This window comes from Rhipicephalus sanguineus, chromosome 1 (genome assembly GCF_013339695.2).
Source record: "Rhipicephalus sanguineus isolate Rsan-2018 chromosome 1, BIME_Rsan_1.4, whole genome shotgun sequence".
In the NCBI taxonomy this organism is placed as follows: domain Eukaryota; kingdom Metazoa; phylum Arthropoda; class Arachnida; order Ixodida; family Ixodidae; genus Rhipicephalus; species Rhipicephalus sanguineus.
In genome coordinates this window covers 178,200,195-178,218,240 of record NC_051176.1, presented here as the reverse complement: position 1 = coordinate 178,218,240, position 18,046 = coordinate 178,200,195, and the positions used below count along the sequence as shown (strand labels likewise).

General features: G+C 44.6%; 1 protein-coding gene across 4 annotated transcripts in view; it reads left to right on the top strand.

The window, feature by feature from the left end:
• The window catches only part of LOC119403119 (protein virilizer homolog), a 288,697-nt gene that overhangs the window by 120,872 nt on the left and 149,779 nt on the right, over positions 1–18,046 (top strand). For all 4 annotated transcript variants that reach the window (XM_049418016.1, XM_049418020.1, XM_049418012.1 and 1 more), the window contains 3 exons: positions 13,107–13,183; positions 13,267–13,355; positions 15,746–15,926. In XM_049418016.1, the coding sequence (XP_049273973.1) occupies positions 13,107–13,183; positions 13,267–13,355; positions 15,746–15,926 (347 nt within the window). The remainder of the gene's footprint in view (positions 1–13,106; positions 13,184–13,266; positions 13,356–15,745; positions 15,927–18,046) is intronic.

The following is an 18,046-nucleotide window of genomic DNA, read 5'->3' as shown; positions in this document are numbered from 1 at the left end:
CGTACAAGTGATGACATACATGTACGTCATTGACCATTTTGAAGGTGTTTGTGGGGGACATACATGTACGTCATGGACCCTGAAAGGGTTAATGAAGGGGCACATGCTGAGAGCAGGCATGGCTCCACAGTTATATACAGTCAAACCTTGGTATAAAGAACATTGATTTAATGAAATCCACTATGTAACGAACTATCTTAATTTCTGAATCTTAGCTCCATTGAAAACCATGCTTTTGTGTGTGTGCACACATACGTGCATGATTTAGCAAACTGACTGTGCACTGCTGCAGTTTCGATTTAACGAAATCCTTTTGCCTTACATAAATGTACACTGTCAATTTTTATGAAAGGGAACACGCGAGCTCGTGGCCTGCACGCTTCGGCAGCTGCTTGCAGCGCCTTCAAGCGGGAGCGAGAGCAACCACAGCGTCTTTTCGTGTCATCTAGTGGCGAGCAAAACAACCAGTCATGTGTGATATGCAGTGGCGTAAATCCCGGGGGGGTCAGGGGGGTCCTGACCCCCCCTGTGTTTAGACTGGGGGGGACCCCCTATGCAATGGTCCCCCCCTGAGATTTTGCATTCGAACATCTTCCATCTTGACTTGCTTGAAGTTTATTTTCACACGAGCCATTCAAAATCGCCTCAGAGTTCCAGCTCTCAGATACAACGAAAGAAATAAGCACAATTCAACAACTTACGATAATATTTTTACGACATCTTCCCTGCGATGTTCAAAGTCTGCAACCACATCCATAGCACCAATCACGAAAGCCGCTGCCATGCAGCGGCCGTTTATCCTCGTGGTGACGTACCATTGCGCCTTCTAACTCGCTGAGAGCAACGAGATTCGTGAAGACATTTCTTCAGCACCGAGGCTGGGGCGAGAGAAATTGAGTAAGAGATATTCGGCCTTTGCTTGCAAATGTCGCCACAAATGAGTCATCTTTTCACACCCAACTGAAACTGCACGCATTTTTCAGTACCCCTGTTCATTCCGTCGCCCCCATATGTATACTTCCGGAGCCCCTGGCTGCGCGCGCGTTTTTGACGAACTTCTGGGCCCGATCCACCCGATCGTTCAAACTACAGTGTTCTAGAAGTGTTCGCAGCGTCACCTTAGAGTCACTTAGAGTCAGAGGTAGCATATGCAGTAACTCTACGTCACCTGAAACTTTCCGGCGGGTTGCAGGGCGCGGCTAGCTCGCGTTGCTGTTTTGCGCGTAAGAAAAGTCTGATTTACGGTGCGCAACACACGAAACTTCTTTTCATGCAAATTTCTGTGAGTTGTGAAATAAAGTGCTGTCGTTGTGACCGATTTACAGAGAGTGGGCGATATTTTAATAGGCTATGATGAATATGAATGCTCCTGCGTGTGGGGCGTTCAAGTTTTTTTTTTTTTATTGCTGGTCGATACGATTTTCAATGCCCTTTCGCCACTGTAGCGATCCTAGCGACTTCACTCCCGCCTTTCGAGCCCCACTATACCGGATATAAACAATGCCTCATTTTTTATTTATTTGCTTTCGCATGAGCTGGTCTCTGCGACTAACCTACTTAATGCTGTTTTTTTTTTTTTCGCGAATCAATAATCGGCGGAATCACTTGGCTTTGTATTAAATGTATCCGCACGGTAATCTTAAATTTTTTTATTTGCATACATAGATCATACAAGGTTACCAAAACTGGTTGGACTCGTAGGCGATATATATTGGTACGTGCGGGTCCAATGAAAAAAAAAAAACTACCTATACATAGGTATTATGAGTACATAACAAGTAACATACATTACGTGCGTACATTTTTATTACACCGCAGAATTGCACCACCAAAATAACACTCGACAGCGTCACGTGCTGACAAACTAATTTTATTTACACGAAACCCTGCCTATGTATGCGCAAATGCTGGCCATATCGCAATATGGATTAACAATGCATGCATGGTCACTCGTGATAAAACAATAAACTGCCGATGACAACCGTCGATCTAACTGAAGCATCTCAAAGGAGCCCAATCCCCGTGGGCCTCCCCTGCTACTTCAATCATCCCCCCTAAATCTCTCTTTTTTTTTTGTACATCGATCTCTATCCAGCCCGTTTCATCTGGCAGTAGTTCTGTGCTTAGGACTTCGAGCGAAACAAGCAGCCAGAATTCTTTATCATTTTTCAGAAGTACCCTGACCGCTTTACCAAAGCACGAGTAAGGTTTTGCTGTCACCGCCCTCGTATTTTCTTGTTTTTATTGTTATCGCACTTGACTTTGCGCGGTCACTCTCAGCTTCGTTGCGTCCAGCTGTTTTTTGTTGTCAAACGCTGCACCAGATATTTCTCTGCACGTACGCTGCATGCTCTATGTGCACGACCGCCGGAGACTGTAAAAAGCGCCTCCCTCCCGTCCAGATGCAGCGGCGGGCCGTCTTTGAGACAGTTGCAGTGTACGGATAGACACAGATGCCGCTCCTTCAGAAAAACAAGCATACATAAGTGCAGCAAAGCTGCTCGCGTGGCGCCGACAAAGGTCCTTCAAGCGAATGAATGGCAGGAACATGCGCTGCAGGGTATGCACGAATGGAAACAGTAGCTTCTACTACTTGGGTAAGCTTTAAAAAAGAATAAAGTGCTCAACCCCCTTCTCCCTCCGTTGTTGTTGTTTTTTTTGTGATCTCTTGTTGTGTCATTGTGGTGGCCCCCCCCCCCCCCCCCCAACCCCGCGTTCGTTGATACCCCCCCCCCCCCCCGGAATTACAGCGTAACCAGCGTAACCCCGACCAAGAGGACGCGCTTCACACCCCGCAAGAGAAGTTTTCAGGAGAAACTGGCGGCAAGGCCCTTCGCGGGCGCCCAAGCAATCGACGCGGAGAGGGCCGTGGAGGCGCGGCGCAGAGATACGGCAGTGAGCCCACTGCCCAATTCTAGTACACTGTAGTTCAAACGAAGACGCCTGTCCTCCGGTTTCACTTTGTGGCGGAAAAGCAGGGAGGCAAAACTTTCTTTAGTAGGTTGGACGACGACAGAGAATCAACACGTCCGCTCGGTTTGAACACATCACGAAGACTGCTTTGTTTGTTCACTATTTACAGTGCTCTCGTAGAGAGGGAAAATGAAAAGGAAAACAGAAATACAGAAACACAAGCACAGTCAAAATATTTTCTCTGCACCCCGCACGTGCAACAAACTTGAAGAACAGAGGGAGAAAACGCTTTCCCTGTGTTGGGTGACGCTCCCTGTGGCTTTCAGTGTTCTTTCACGGGGTGGGCGCGTGGGTCGTAAAACGACGAATGTCAAGGACGTTCTCCGCTCTTCCCGTACTCGTCGTCGCCTTCAACCTCCTTGGTTGCAACCCCGAAAATGCGTCCCCCGGGTTGCCCCTCTTCCTCCTTTTCGCCGCGGGGTTTTCCAATTAAAGCTGCTTCGAAGTGGGGGCTGCTTCCCAATATTCGACAAATACGACATCACTTGTCAGTCGTTCGGCAGTTTCAGCCTGCACGCGTCCACAGAAGTGCTGCCAGCACTGCAACCGGCCGCGCAACCTTCTTGGCGTAATGTGCTTGTGACTTTCAACTGGACTGAGAAGATGCCGCACAAGCGGCAGAGTTCGCTGAGCTCGTTCTTTCTGCCGAACTCCAAGCGACCTTCTTCGGAAGACATTGTCACCAAAAACACTGATGAGGTGAGCCTTTCATGTAATTGATCATTGATTATAATTTTGTTTTGTCGGGTACCCTTAGTGCAACATACAAGGATTTTTATTCTGATTAAAAAAGGGGAAGTGACAGTTACTTGAATGCCGCCTTGAAAGCCCAAAATGGCTTGCAGTCATTAGACAGGTGGAGAACTACCACGTTACGTTAAACAACTAACAGGAATCTGCTAGATAACTTTTAAATCAATGGTTTCGTGAACTACGTTGCAACTAGCTTCAATGGAGCTATTATTAGGACTACCCTAATTCATACAATTCGCTAAAAAGCAAGGAATGTTTGGTGGTTTCATCCACCGGTTCCAGGATCACGCACCGAAGGAATTAATGCCATTTAGAAGAGTGATTTAGACGCTTCGGCCAACTCTTCATTACCTTAGAATAATAACAGAGAGACGAACTAGTGAGCCGCAAGCGGAGTTTGTGGTGTCTTGACTTCTCTCTTGTTTCCGTGCTTGTACGCCCAGTCATTTTAGCATGAATCGTCATCGCCTTGGAGTTGATAGAAGCGCACGCACAGCAGTGACATGTTATCAAGGCATTGAGTCCAGTGACGAGCTACCCGAAAACTCTTCTACGCACCATCTACGTGGCTTTCCTAGCGCGGTTCTTGAATCACGCGAAGGAACCTCGAAACTTTGTAATGTTCAGCCTCCCAGCTTTCCTGCAATATGCCAGCAGGCGAAAGTTTCCCCACGCACGATCTCCAGGCTGGTGGCTAACTTTCGGACAGCCTGTTTATTCATGAACAAAAGTGTTTACAATCAACGAACACGTAGCCGTGAGAATTTTTCGAAACGCTGCTGTAATAGCTGAGTTACACGTGTTTGATGATACAAAAAAGGCCCTCGCTCGTTTCTCTCTTTCCTTCGTTCATCAGCTCGTCTTTCCTCTCAACACCTTCTCGACTGCTATGGAAAGAGAGGTCGCGCAGCTACGTGTAGCCAGTCTTGGGCAGTAACGAGTTACTAGTAACGCGTTACCGGTAGTTACTTTTTTCAGTAACTTGTAACTGTAACTAGTTACTTTTAAGTTAGAGGAACTTGTAACTGTAACACTGTTACTTTTTTACGTAGTAACTGTAACGGGAAATAGCGTTACAGTTACTTCCCATATCCTCTCCACCTTTCACCTTTCCACAGCACCGCTCCCCTCGCAGTTTGGGAGGGGAGGTCGCTAAGTTCAGGTCCGTTTTTTTTTTCGACATATATATCCTTTTGGTCACTTGAGCTGCTAGCTCTGCTCTTGGTGTACCGGTGAATCATTAGGACGCCAAGTTTAGTCTCCTTGGTCCGAAGCTCCGAGCTAATCGTGTTTGATAGGCGGCTAGACAGCAGCAGAGCGTAAAAGGGTTGAGAGTCGGAAATACCGTGAACTAGCGAATCATTTTTAAAACACCTTTGGAGTTTTTTCTCGCCACTCAACTTCGTTCGCGAGCCAGCGTCATCGCACTGTTTAGGTCAAAGCTATGTCCACTTGTCCAGCAGTGTCCAACAAGCCCCGTTTTAGAACGCGTTGCATCAGTTGCTTTAGCAATATTCCGTTTGTCGATTCTTTCCTGCCCATTTCGCCGATGTTAAGCCGCGTCGCAATCCCCGCATCGCGCTTGTAATTTTCACGAAACACTTGTTATAAGGAGAGCTTGCGCTCAGCGGACGCAGAGCCCCCCGACCAGGGTCTGATACACCTTGAACGTAGGCAATAGACGCAATGGGCGTTGTCTTGCCTCGTGACGCACTCCCCGCTCTTTTTCGCATGCGCTTCTGGGTATCACTATAAACGTCCTAGGATAATGCTGTCGTTCCAGTGCATCAACTATGCTTTCCACTTCTAGTGTCCAAGGACGTTTATTATTTGCAAATAAAGTCCATTTTCACCAGCGGTGCATGAACGAATAAATTGATGCAACAAAATGAGGCTACACAAAGGAGGCTGGTGTTGGGCCATCTTTTTGGTTTCCTTCGTCTATGGTTTTACAACGCGCAATTTTGACTACCCGCGCATGCCGCCGTATTTTTTCATTAAATAAATCCTATCATTTGGTTTGTGATCTATTACATATTCTATACAGTAACGGAAAAGTAACGACGTTACTTTTTCAGAGTAACTGTAACTGTAACAGGTTACTTTTGGAAACTCTGTAACTGTAACTGTAACAGAGTTACTTTTTTGGCTTAGGTAACTGTAACTGTAACACTGTTACTTTTCACTGGTAACGTGCCCATGACTGCGTGTAGCCGTGCGTCCTCTCACTCCATAGGGAAAGGGCGCGGCGCCGAGTCCACACGCCACGCACCCTCGCATGCCATGCACCCTCGCAATGTGAAGGCTCAGAGTTGCGTATTTGTGAAGAAAAAAATATTAAAAAGCGCATACTTCAATCTCCCGTATATTAATGACACAAAACATCCCAAGATGGCATGATGCCCTCTTCGTGTTTATTCGGACATCAAGCAGGAAGTGATGTAACACAGAGCGAACCGTCCAAGGGCGTGGCCCCATGGCTCCTTCAATCAACCGCTCCCGCGGTGAGAAAGCAAGGAGAAGGCTTTATGTGTATACCGGGCTCTAATTTTGTTATGCAAACATAAGCTGCGCAACGAGTTCTTGATATCTGTAAAAATATTTTGTGTATGCACCTGATGAAAGGGACATGAAAGTGACTTCGGTCACCTCTAACTTTCTTTGTCATATGCTCTTTCGGAGAGAACGAGGCGAGGGGGAATAGTGTGGGGTCGAGTGTGGAACACTCTTTTTCTGCCTTCTTGGCGTCACGTAGCACGTGATCTATATACGAGCAGGCAACTGACCAATAATCCTAACACTCCTAATTTTCCTGAAGTTTCAATCCACATATATACCCTACAAAGTGGACGGGGTGATTACCGCCGCCGTAGCGAAGTGGTAGAGCATCGGACGCGTTATTCGAAGGTCGCAGGTTCGGTCCCTGCCGGCGGCAAGTTATCTTTTCGTCCACTTTACTTTCTTCACATTTATATTATAATTACTACAAATAACACCCCCTATACTTTCCTTGGCATTGCTGTGTGTTAGTTCTCATTAATACCAATGTTTCGCCATACTAGTGAAGATGTCGCGAGGTGCTGTCAACTCAGATGAGCATTCACGCTTGCTTCAAAATCAAATTAAGATAACTGAAAGCTAACGTCCGCCAGTTATAAACGGCCAGAAGTACCCTTGCACGCATACAGACAATCAAACAATACAAACATCTCGAGGTTTCAATTTTGGTGTCAGTGTTCCTTTAACGTTTGTTTCATATCCAGTGTGTAGATTCATCGAATACTCATCGGCTGTTTGGAACTGTGTTGTAGAAACTAGTTCAGAACGTTGTATGACTCATTCGTCGCGCAGTGCAGATCGTCAAGAGCATTGCAATAACGCGATATATGAATATTTGTGTGTTTTCTTTTTGTTTTATTGTAAAGTTTTCATTTTTGTGTAAAATAAAATGCACATTTCTAATAATCAAGATGGCTGCCATGCAAAGTCCGGGACCCCCCCTGTTGTTTTGCTGGATTTACGCCACTGGTGATATGCTACTGGCTGCAAGAGTGCAACCACCTCCCCCTTCAAGGCAATTAAGCAAGAGACCGGGCCAGCGGTGTGTCGTCTGTGGCTTGTGAATTATGCTTGGCACGCGAGCGCACTTGAAATGGGGAAGCTCTGCTGCTTGGCTTTCACGCGTCATCGCTTCGGCTGATTTAGAGTGCTTTAAGTGACAGCGGTGCAGTCAGGTGAACTTTTGTTGGTGGTTTCCCATTTTGAAATCTCTCATCGAATGCTGTGAAAAACATTCTTCTGGGTGGAATCCCACTTAGCCAAGAACGTATCACCAGCCAATACAAAAAGCACTTGTGGTATGTCCGTGCTGGATGCTTTAAAGTCATGCACAGCGACTGCCGCTCGGGTGATGATAGCACGAGATGGTGCTGCGTAGCAAACAGAAGGCGAAACAGTCTCGTGGTGGTTGTGAGGATTTTCATCGATATTTATTAGTAACATCAATGACATGAGTATGAAACATGAAAAGAAATACTTTAATGCGTTTATTGAAACTGGAAAAAATACGTCAATTGTCTTTTTGCTTGTGACTTCAACAGAAAGAAGTACCACTGCGGCATTTGTCAATAATTAGTGGCTTCACCATTTGCAGCCATGACAACTGCCACTCTAGTTTGTAGGGATTCATATAGAGCGGCCGTTAGGGACGTCTCCTTTTTTAGCTTCTCCCACTCCTCCTTGATGACAGCCCAAAGGTCGTCCGCTGAGAGTCCGTGTAGAGACCGGCCCACCAGCATGCTTTTCAAAAGTCCCCGGGAAACCACCAACAAAACGGCAAACTACCTACAAAAGTGCACTTCACTGCGCCGCTGTCGCTTAAAGCGCTTCAAATCAGCCGAAGCGGTAACGCGTGAAAGCCAAGCAGCAGAGCTTCCTCGTTTCGAGCGCGCTCGCGTCTCAAACGCAATAGACCTCTCCCTGTTTGCAAACAGTGTGACGTCACTGGCAGTGTCCTGCCCCCAAGTCCCGCCTTCGGAGCAGGGGCTGGTTGGCAAGAAAGTTCCGCCGGCGGGATCTCTCTGCATAGCAGCGCTGCGTGTGTCTACGTTACTTCAATAGAAGTTTTTGCAAATTGCTATTTTCTGAACTCACAACTGTTAGAAGGAAGAGTTACTGCCTGTAATGAACGATTCTGTTAGGTCAACATATGATTTGCTCGTCGTGGATGACAGCCATAAAAAAATCTTTGCTCCTCGAAAGCGAACGTTGTACATTTTCACGGCGACTGGTGTTTGGAGAAATATTAGCAGGGCATGAATGTGAACGTACTCAATTTCTGTCGCGAAATCTGCACTGCAGTTTTAAACGATGTACAGCATTGGCGGCTACTGTGCGCGAGGTCACGGATTAGATTCTCACTCACAGCGCAAAATTCTGATCAGAGATGAATGAAAGAAAAGCAATTACAGCATATCCACGGGGTGAATGATGATGAGTGGGGCAAAGCTCCGGAGGGCATCATCGGTAAACCGTGAATACGAGTAATTCGCCCCACTAAAGTAAACACGTGAGAAATGTTACACATCAGACTTTCTCGCATCGGCTGCTCAACAGTCACCTGTGAAGCGCCGGCGGTGGCCATTTCTCCTGATGTAGGGCTTAGCTGGAGAAGTTCCAGAGGGATGGCCTCGGGACTAAGGCCTCGCAGTCGGCGACTGTAGCGGTGGACAGGAGTATCCACTGCAGGAACGGGTCGGGATTGGACTGGCAGAACCGCTTCGTGAAGGGGTGGTGAGCATCAGGCGTTGAAGTCCGAAGAACCGAAGACCCGAGCGTCGTATTCCTCAGAGAAATCGTGGTTGCTGCTCGAGCTTCCCACTTCGTCGTCCTCAGTTATCTAGCCGGCCTTGAACACGTCCGAAGAACCGAAGACCCGAGCGTCGTCTTCCTCAGAGAAATCGTGGTTGCTGCTCGAGCTTCCCACTTCGTCGTCCTCAGTTATCTAGCCGGCCTTGAGCCGTGTTTTCATCATATACAAGTACCGCCATCTAGCGGACACTACACGAACTAATCATATACAAGTACCGCCATCTAGCGGACACTCCACGAACTAAACGAGAGGTGGCTACTACATACATCGGGGACGCACGACCCACGGCTTAAGGAGCTTTGCCTCTAAAAAAAAAAAAAACGAAGGAAACACTCATTAGCGTGCGTTCGGTTAACAAATCCCTGTGAAAATTAAAGCGAATTTTTCCCCTACGGTGTTCCTCATAATCCACTGAGCAGTTTTGAGATGTTAAACACAATGATTTAGTTTTAAATGATCTCTTGCGTGGTTACTTCGCTATAGCTGATGCCTACAACGTGTTTCCATACTTACTCCCCTTCTTTAGACTTGGTACACAAACTCGAAATGTCATTTCATAAATATCGAGCCGTAAAGATAAGCTAACTAGAATATAACAAACAAGAATCTCCACTGCTTCCATTAAGACGTACATCTTCAATAAAAGGCGATACACGTATGGGTCTGGATATTCGCCGTGGTAAACCGTACATGCATGTTTGGCAATGCTAAAACACGCGGGTAGCTCATGCGTAGTCTCACCTTTCAGCCAGGACATTATGCACCTTTCTTTTCTTTTTTTTTTGTACACGCAGCACAAACACTGAGATGTACGCACTCGCAGATCATTGCGTCAAATAAAATGTCCAATCCTGCTGTTCCTTCGACAACCGGCCACTGCAAATTGCCCTGTTAGATATGACGCGCTCCAATGTTCTCGCAAACAAGATGCATCGTTATTTACACAGCACACACCACACACAATATTGTTAGTTTCAACGTCTGCAAATGTGAACCGATATCGTCGCTGCCTTTAAACGTACACTACACGCCACAGTAAACGAGGCACATTTTCGAAGACGATATCGCTGTTCCTCGCAGAGACCGCCAAGTGGGTTCACTTCTCCAAGTTAAACAGCCAGCAGCGTGGCAAATTTTTCGTCACGCAGTCCACGACACATTTATATGTTCTTTGACACATACCACAAATAATCTTGGAACCGAAAGATTAAGGAAAAGGTTCAAAAGAAAAAAGAAACGTGCGCCAAACACCGTGCGACTGTACCACGCTGAGCCGGCTGCGGGAGTGTTTTGCCAACCACCCGCCGTTGCATGTGCACCTAGAGGTCACGTGACCTGACGTCATGAGGCGTGAGTGACGTAGGCTGGTAGAGGTCTATTCACAAGCAGCAGACGACACGCCGCTGGCCCGGTCTCTTGCTTAATCGCCTTGAAGGGGGAGGTGGTTGCAATCTTGCAGCCGGTCGCATATCACACATCACTGGTTGTTTTTCTCGCCACTAGATGACGCGAACAGAGGCTGTGGTTGTTCTCGCTCCCGCTTGAAGGCGCTGCAAGTAGCCGCCGGAGCGTGCAGGCCACGAGCTCACGTGTTCCCTTTCATAAAAATTGACAGTGTACCTGGTCCCACTATAACAAATGAAAGATTGTTAAGCATTGGACTGGAGGGAATCAATCATTTGTGTGCACCCTTTTGCATGAAAATGTTGCTGGCAGGCACAAAATACATCATTGGGCAATTAGAGTGTAGAGCACCATTCTCACTTCTCGCGTAAAAGTTAACTGCACCCCTAAACTTGCAGCATGGTGTCAGCCACACTGTACCACAAAAGACCTTATGCATTTACAGGTGCAAAGATCTGTTGACCAATGATTACAACGTTTGGCCCATAAACGGAGAGTTTTCATTTTCCCGAAAAGGCGGGGGCCTGACTTGATAAGGGCTGGGGACCGGCCTTTATCAAAGATGACATTATTACATTGCGTTCGGGTTTAAGTACAGATTCCTGCAATACTTACACAGATGCACACACCTTCGCGATTTGTTGGAACGGGACAATGGGAGGGGCCAGAACAACAGCAGCAAAAAAAGAGAGGGGGGGGGGGGGCAAGAGACATACCTACTGACACACACAGTGTCGCAATTTGTTATAACGTGACAAGAGGTGGGGTCAGAACACACAAACAAACAAGAAATAAACGGCAAATAGAGAGGGCCAAAGAAACGACTACGTGTGCGGTTCGGGAACTGGAACGAAAAAAACAAACAAACAAACAAGTGACAAAGGCAAGAACACGATTACTGCGCTAAAAGGGGAGATCCATACACTTTGGGATGAAAGGGGAATATGGTCACGCACGCCAGATGTAAACACACAGCACGTGTGTCTTTGTTCAGCGTGTTATCTTGTAGAAGCGTGCCAAGAGTCAAGTGTGTGCCCACCCATGCGCCTGAAGGTATGGGGTTTGGTGTGGCTATATATATATATATATATATATATATATATATATATATATATATATATATATATATATATATATATATATATATAGAGAGAGAGAGAGAGAGAGAGAGAGAGAGAGAGAGTGCGTAAAGAAAAATGTTTAAATGCAGTTCAGTAGAGAGTAAGCGGCAATTTATTTACGTGCAGAAGTTGATGGTTATGGGTGTCAGTAGTTGCATGATGGTAATGAAGGAATGTGCATTGGTTGATGAACTGACAGCTGTGGAGGAGCATTACACGTCACAATCTTTGTTGCTGTCTATCCATGAGTTGCATGACGAAAATGTGGACGAGATGGCTCTGGAAAAAGGTCTTCGCGCTTCTGCCACTTGAAAGTATTTATCATTAGTGCCATTGACTCTCTGTACCATGTCCTAGTAAATAGATCAATTTGATTGATGGCTTTCCGACTAGCTGTTAAAGTTTGCTGTCTACTCTTTCAGAAGCAACACAATGCACCATATGAAATGAAGGCTGAACTTTCTTCTCTAGTCAGAATTGTCTATTTTACTGCATTAGGCACTCTCAAGCAGTAAAATGTAAACAGGAGTTAATTTTTAGATCTAACATCCAGTGTTCCTAGCACATTGCCAATCAAACAATGGAAAATTTGTAGTTTGGTTGACCTCGCCATTTAATCTTAAGAAATAAGAGCAACAGTGTAGGCACAAAAGCTTGCAACAGGTTGTCTAGCTTTCTGCTCCTACGTATAAAGTTGCTTCAGCAATGGCTAAATCGTTACTAATGCGCATTGCTTTGATTAACGATTTTTTTTTTTTTTTTTGGTTTGGCTGAGATAAAGTACTGCGTACTACTTGAAAGTACAACTTTACTTTCTTCCCACAGCGGGTTGTGTTCGACATTTTTACAGCATATGTACAACTTATTATAAGAAATTCTTTTTGCTGTGTAAAGTTCTCACTCACGCAAACACATACAGTTGATTGTAAACTGACTTTTGCAGATCTTGATTGGTAATCTGATCCTTTACATTTTGGCTATCTCCTCTGCAAATGCTCTTAATAATCGCTGTTGTAATGAAAATAGCTCAAGCACCATCACTGTTGCTTGGCTACTGAGAAGGAAGACGGCAAAATGTCTTGCTGCTGTAACTTGCATTTAACCTGGACTGCCCTGCGCTGGACCTTGTATGACTGGGCTGACTGCTAATGCCCAATAAACAGAGTAACATTCTGGTGGAGGTGTGGGGTATTTCACGGGGGTTGGAGGGGGGGGGGGGGTAATTCGTTTGTCGAGGTGTCGGTTTAAGAAATTGGAAGTAAACACTCTACCACGCCCGCGGACCAGCCAGCTTCTGTTGGGACGTCACAACTGTACAGAGTGTATAGAGGCTTCAGCATCAGTAGAAACTAGACAAGCTTGTTTACATAGGCAAGCTGATCGAGCACGATAAATAAAAATTAGGATCACTCTCATTGTTGACCCTATAAATTTCACCAAGTGATAGGCTGCATGCTTTTTGATGGCATCTCATTCTCTCTTAGATGAGCTTTATCAGAGCAGGAGAGTGGAGCCCATGACTGGATATCAAATATTGCTCAAGCTGCTCTTTCTGAAGCAGGTATGTACTGAATGTTTGTACTTGAGCACATATTAGACTAAAAAATATTTGTTCTCCATATTTCACATTTTTGTTCCTTTCAGTCTACAAGAGCAACTGTTGCTTTGACAGCATTGCTGAAGAAGCTACACCTGTATGACCTTGTCTGCAAACTTCGCGTGACTGTAGACAAGTAAGCTATTTTTTTTTCATTCTTTCGCACTATATGATGGTGTGGTTTAAGTCAGATTATGATATTACCTGTGTCTAAAGGTATATCGACATAAGAATTTTTCTTTTTTTTGTTACCGTAGTAGATAACTGCCAACTAATTAATTGAAATATAAAACAATAGGTACTCTAGAGCACAGCGTATAATTACATTTTATTTGAAACCTCTCGGTGATGCACATTCTGGATGTGTGTGTCTCAGTAACACATTAGCAGGTTTTAAATTCAAGTGCTATTGGTTATATATTGCACGGCAGTTTAGGTTGTAAATATGAAAATTACATTTGAAAAAATTTAGTCATTAATTCAGTATTTTAGCTTGAGTCATTACTGGTTACAAGGCACCTTTGAAAATGCCTTGTAACCAGCATGAAAATTCCCTAAACTACAGTTTATAGCATGTTCTTCAGTTTCTGCATCATTAAAAAAAGCTTTTTCTAATAGTCTGCCTTATAAAGAGATAAGCTTAGAGAAACACCAACAGATAAGCTTCGTCCCGTCATTTGATATGAAACACAACCTACCATAAAATTTTATTTTAATGAACTTTTGTGTAGATGGAGGAATATGTGTGCTGATGCGTAACATTTACAAATTATCTTGTCGAAGGCAGGTAGTATGTGAAATATGTTGCATTGCTTTACGCTGGTGCGACCAGGGTGTGCATCAGCAGCCAGACAAGCATAATTGAGCATGGCACGGGGTTCATGTACACAATTCAAAAGCTGTGTAAACTTCAGCTTGTCTTTAGGGCATAAAGCAGATCACAGGAGATGCCACCGGCTGCAATGGGAAGTTGTCACACGGTACCACATATCACTGACGTGTGCAGTAGTCAGCCTAGTATAGTGTACAGTCATCGTCCAATTTTTCGGACTCCCTAGGGACCGCGAAATCGTCTGAAAAATCGGGCAGTTCAAAAAACGGATTCATGCTTTTTTATTCTGCTCAAGCAGTTAAATCGCCACAGCCATGTCCGAAACAGCTTTAGTGCCTGCCAGTACAGTTACCAGGCAATTTGGTGCGTGCCTAGGCTCTATTAAATAGACATGGCAGAGGTGGGGGCTTCAATTAATGCCGTTTCGGACCTGCAGTTTGGGCAAAAAGTCTGAAAAATTGGGACGCCAAAGAGTTTCAGCATTCGGAATTTCAGATGTTTTTATACATGGACATCTATGGGGCTTGTGACAGTGCCGCGAAAGCGTCCGAATTTTCGAGCATGTCCGAGAAATCGGCAGTTGACTGGACATACAGTGAGCATATCACTGGAAACTATTTGGTTTATTTTCATTCAAAAAGGTGTTGGTACCTTGAACCTTGGCTGTATTGATCATTTGTGAGTGTGCAGAAGATATCTACGAGCTAGCATCCTTTACACAAACTTCCCTACACCTACCTTTGTTTTTCTGAAGGTGTCCCCTTAATCCTTAGCAATTTTTGTTCTCACTTGTGACAAGAAAATTTTTTTTAATAGTGCCAGAAGATGTTCAAGGTTCCCGCGTTTCAACTAATTGTTGCTTGTAGCAGCAGTAAATTCATCAATTTCAAACACATATCATTTCATCATTTATATCATTTTAGAACTCACGTTAAGTAGCAGCACCTAAGGCCAGTGCTTCATTCTAAAAAAGTGCATATTTTTATATGCCGTTGCCATTATGCATATATGCCATTGTCTAGAGTTAACATTGCCTGTAGCAGTGGTGTACTAATGTATAGTCTGTGACATGTCAGGGATAGAGATGTTCTTTTAACAGAAGTGTAGTGCTGCTGCTCTCTAGACATGCACACTTCAAAGAACAGTTACCTTAAAGATTACATAGGCACAAAAGAAGGCACAGCTGTGGTTCAGTGGCAACAAACCTTTTATATACGGCAGCCTAGACCAGCTTGCTTCTGTAGAGAGAAGCCAGCTGACAGCACAAATGCTGCATTCATTAAAAAGATGAGTTTTAAAAGAGACTAGGAGCAGATTATTACATTCTTCTCTCAAAGAACCTACTTGGCATCCTGCTGCCTAGCCCTACCCGAAATTGGTAACGGAGGCTTGCTGGAGTCAAGAAGGTACACCATGGTAGGAGAAGCAATTAATCTCCCATGGATTTGCTGCAACCACTTACTTTGGTGAGAAGGATCCCACAAAGGTGTAAGGAGAGAGTCAATCCAATGAGGTAATCGGTTGGCATTTGCATACATAATCCTGCTGAGGGGAATTGGTCACTGCATTTTTTTGTGGCTGATTGTAGCTTTGTGCGTTCCAATTAAGGTGATGTCATGTTATGGTCAGTAATTCTAATTACACGCATCTTGCAATATAGTGGCATTAATTATGGTGCTTTTCTTTTCCGACAGGATTGCTGAAAGCACTAAATTATGTGAAGTGAAAAAGAAGGATGACAGTGGTGAGGAGTATACCCTCCTGAAGCTTGATGCAGACTACTGTGCACAGCAGGACTGTTCAGGGGAATTGGATAAAGCAGCCATATCACTCGACCTACTCTGCCGAAGCTATCGCAAGGCTCGCAAGGAAATGGTTAGTGCATTGTGGTCATTGCTACTTTACGTAGCCATTGACTTATGATTATTTCTGAATATTATGAATAATGCCTCTAGCTGAAGAAATTACTACCTAGGTATTTAGAACGTCTCTTAAAGGCTACCTGCAACAAAATGTGAAACAGCTTAAAGTAGTACTGACACGATTTTGAAGTGCAGCAAAATGGACGTTTTTGGTTTCCTTGGCATGTAGTGCTAACGCTCTCCCCACACCGCATCCGGGAAACACGCATAAATATTTAAATTTGATTTTAAAGTTTTCATCTCCCAGCATATGCAAGGCAGCTTCACCGCATGGAGAGCCCTATGACGTTTCAAGTCAGCTCACTTGGTTTGCGAAATCTGGGTTCTGCATGCAGCCTAAATCACAGAAATCGCTGTCGGAGGCACTGGACGACAGTTCACTCATCATGAACCACGTTCGACTGACAGCAAAGGACAGCAGGTGCATATTTCGTGGGTTGTAGTCTGCCCGTGACGTCACGGGCCGACTTGACACGTCACTATGAAGCCACCCTCTCGAAACCGAAACCGAAACTGCTGGTTGAAAGAAGCGGTATTAAAAATATGTGCAATGCATCCCCAGGCACCACGACACTCTTTTTAGGGTTCTCGACACCCGTGCTTTCATTTAGAGCAACAACCCGAAAAATTTTTAAATTCATGTCAGTACTCCTTTAACAAGCACAGTTTAAGAGAGTGTGGACGCAGAGGAGCCTGCTTGCAAAAAGAGAAGCATAATGAAAAGGTAGCAATCATAGCCATTTTTGGTAGCAAATGGAGAAAACGATATGCTGCCATTGTTGCTTTTCTGATGTGGCTCGTTGGCATGAGCTCTGAGATAAGGTGATGCCTGTGGCGTGCCAAAAAACCTTGGAGGCAACATGCTGAGACATGTTTCATCATGACAACTACCAGATGCATGGATTATCTGCTTAGGTTTTTCAAGAAAACTGTTATAATTACCACCCTTTGTGGTATATTAATAGGCATTCATTTATAATGCAGTGGTGGTCCAGCTTTGCCATTTGCGCCATTTTGCTACAATTGTACTTGTCTGCACCTTGCTGTGCCCGTCCAAGCACAAGTTAGTAATTATCAAATCAAATGGAGCATTATCCTTACTTAATTCAGCTGATGACAAGGTGTACTATGCATGTAAGCTGTTTGCAGATTTTCCATTGATTAGGAGGCAGGCTTTCCTGTGAGGTTTTCTTTGAAATAATGTTTTTACATCTGTCGCTCGCAGAAACTGTACATGCCATGTTTGCCCTTGTCACTAATGTTTCACAAAAATTCACATGTTGCATATTGCAGTGAAGCCAACATATGGCCTGATTAGTGCCTGATTAATGGCCGTTATCCTATTGTTCACGTTGCCTCATTGTTTACGTTAGAGCAGGATCTCCTGTTCACACACTGATAATAATCTGCAAGAAAGAGTTACGCACTTACTGCTATACTGCTCCAAGTGATCCCAAACACCATTTTTCCTGCTCCAAAACTGCTCCAAAACACAATTATTTCTGTTCCGACTATGCTCCAAAACACCTTTCTTTATGCTCCAAATATTGCTCCAATTCTAAAGCTGGCTGGACCACCACTGATAACCAATTAAGCCAAAATAAAATTCAGTTGGACTTGGCCTTTAAAGCAGTGTAGAACTGTTCAGATTTTTCAAACCACAAATTGAATAAACTGTAAACTTATCTAGTTATTCAATTTGCTCTTCTTCATGAAGAACACTATGTTGTTTTTTTGCTACTTTTAGAATACAGTTAAAACTCAATCTAACGAAATCCAATTTAGAAAGTTCCCGATCTAGCGAAGAAATTTCCATTCCCTGGCAGGTTCTCGTTCAGTGTGTTCATTAACTCAAACTAATTAAAACAACTGGGCACCAAATCCGATTTAATGCAGTGTTTCCTGAAATGAATAAAGGCTGCTGCGATTTCTCTCGAATTTTGACACATGTGGTTTTTTTTCGAGCATGCGCTCTAACTCTATCACGTTAAAACATCTAGCCGCCCTAGTGACGGCCCTATTTTTTCTTTGACGAGGCTGCATGCCGCGCCCATGCATGGAACAATGGACTCA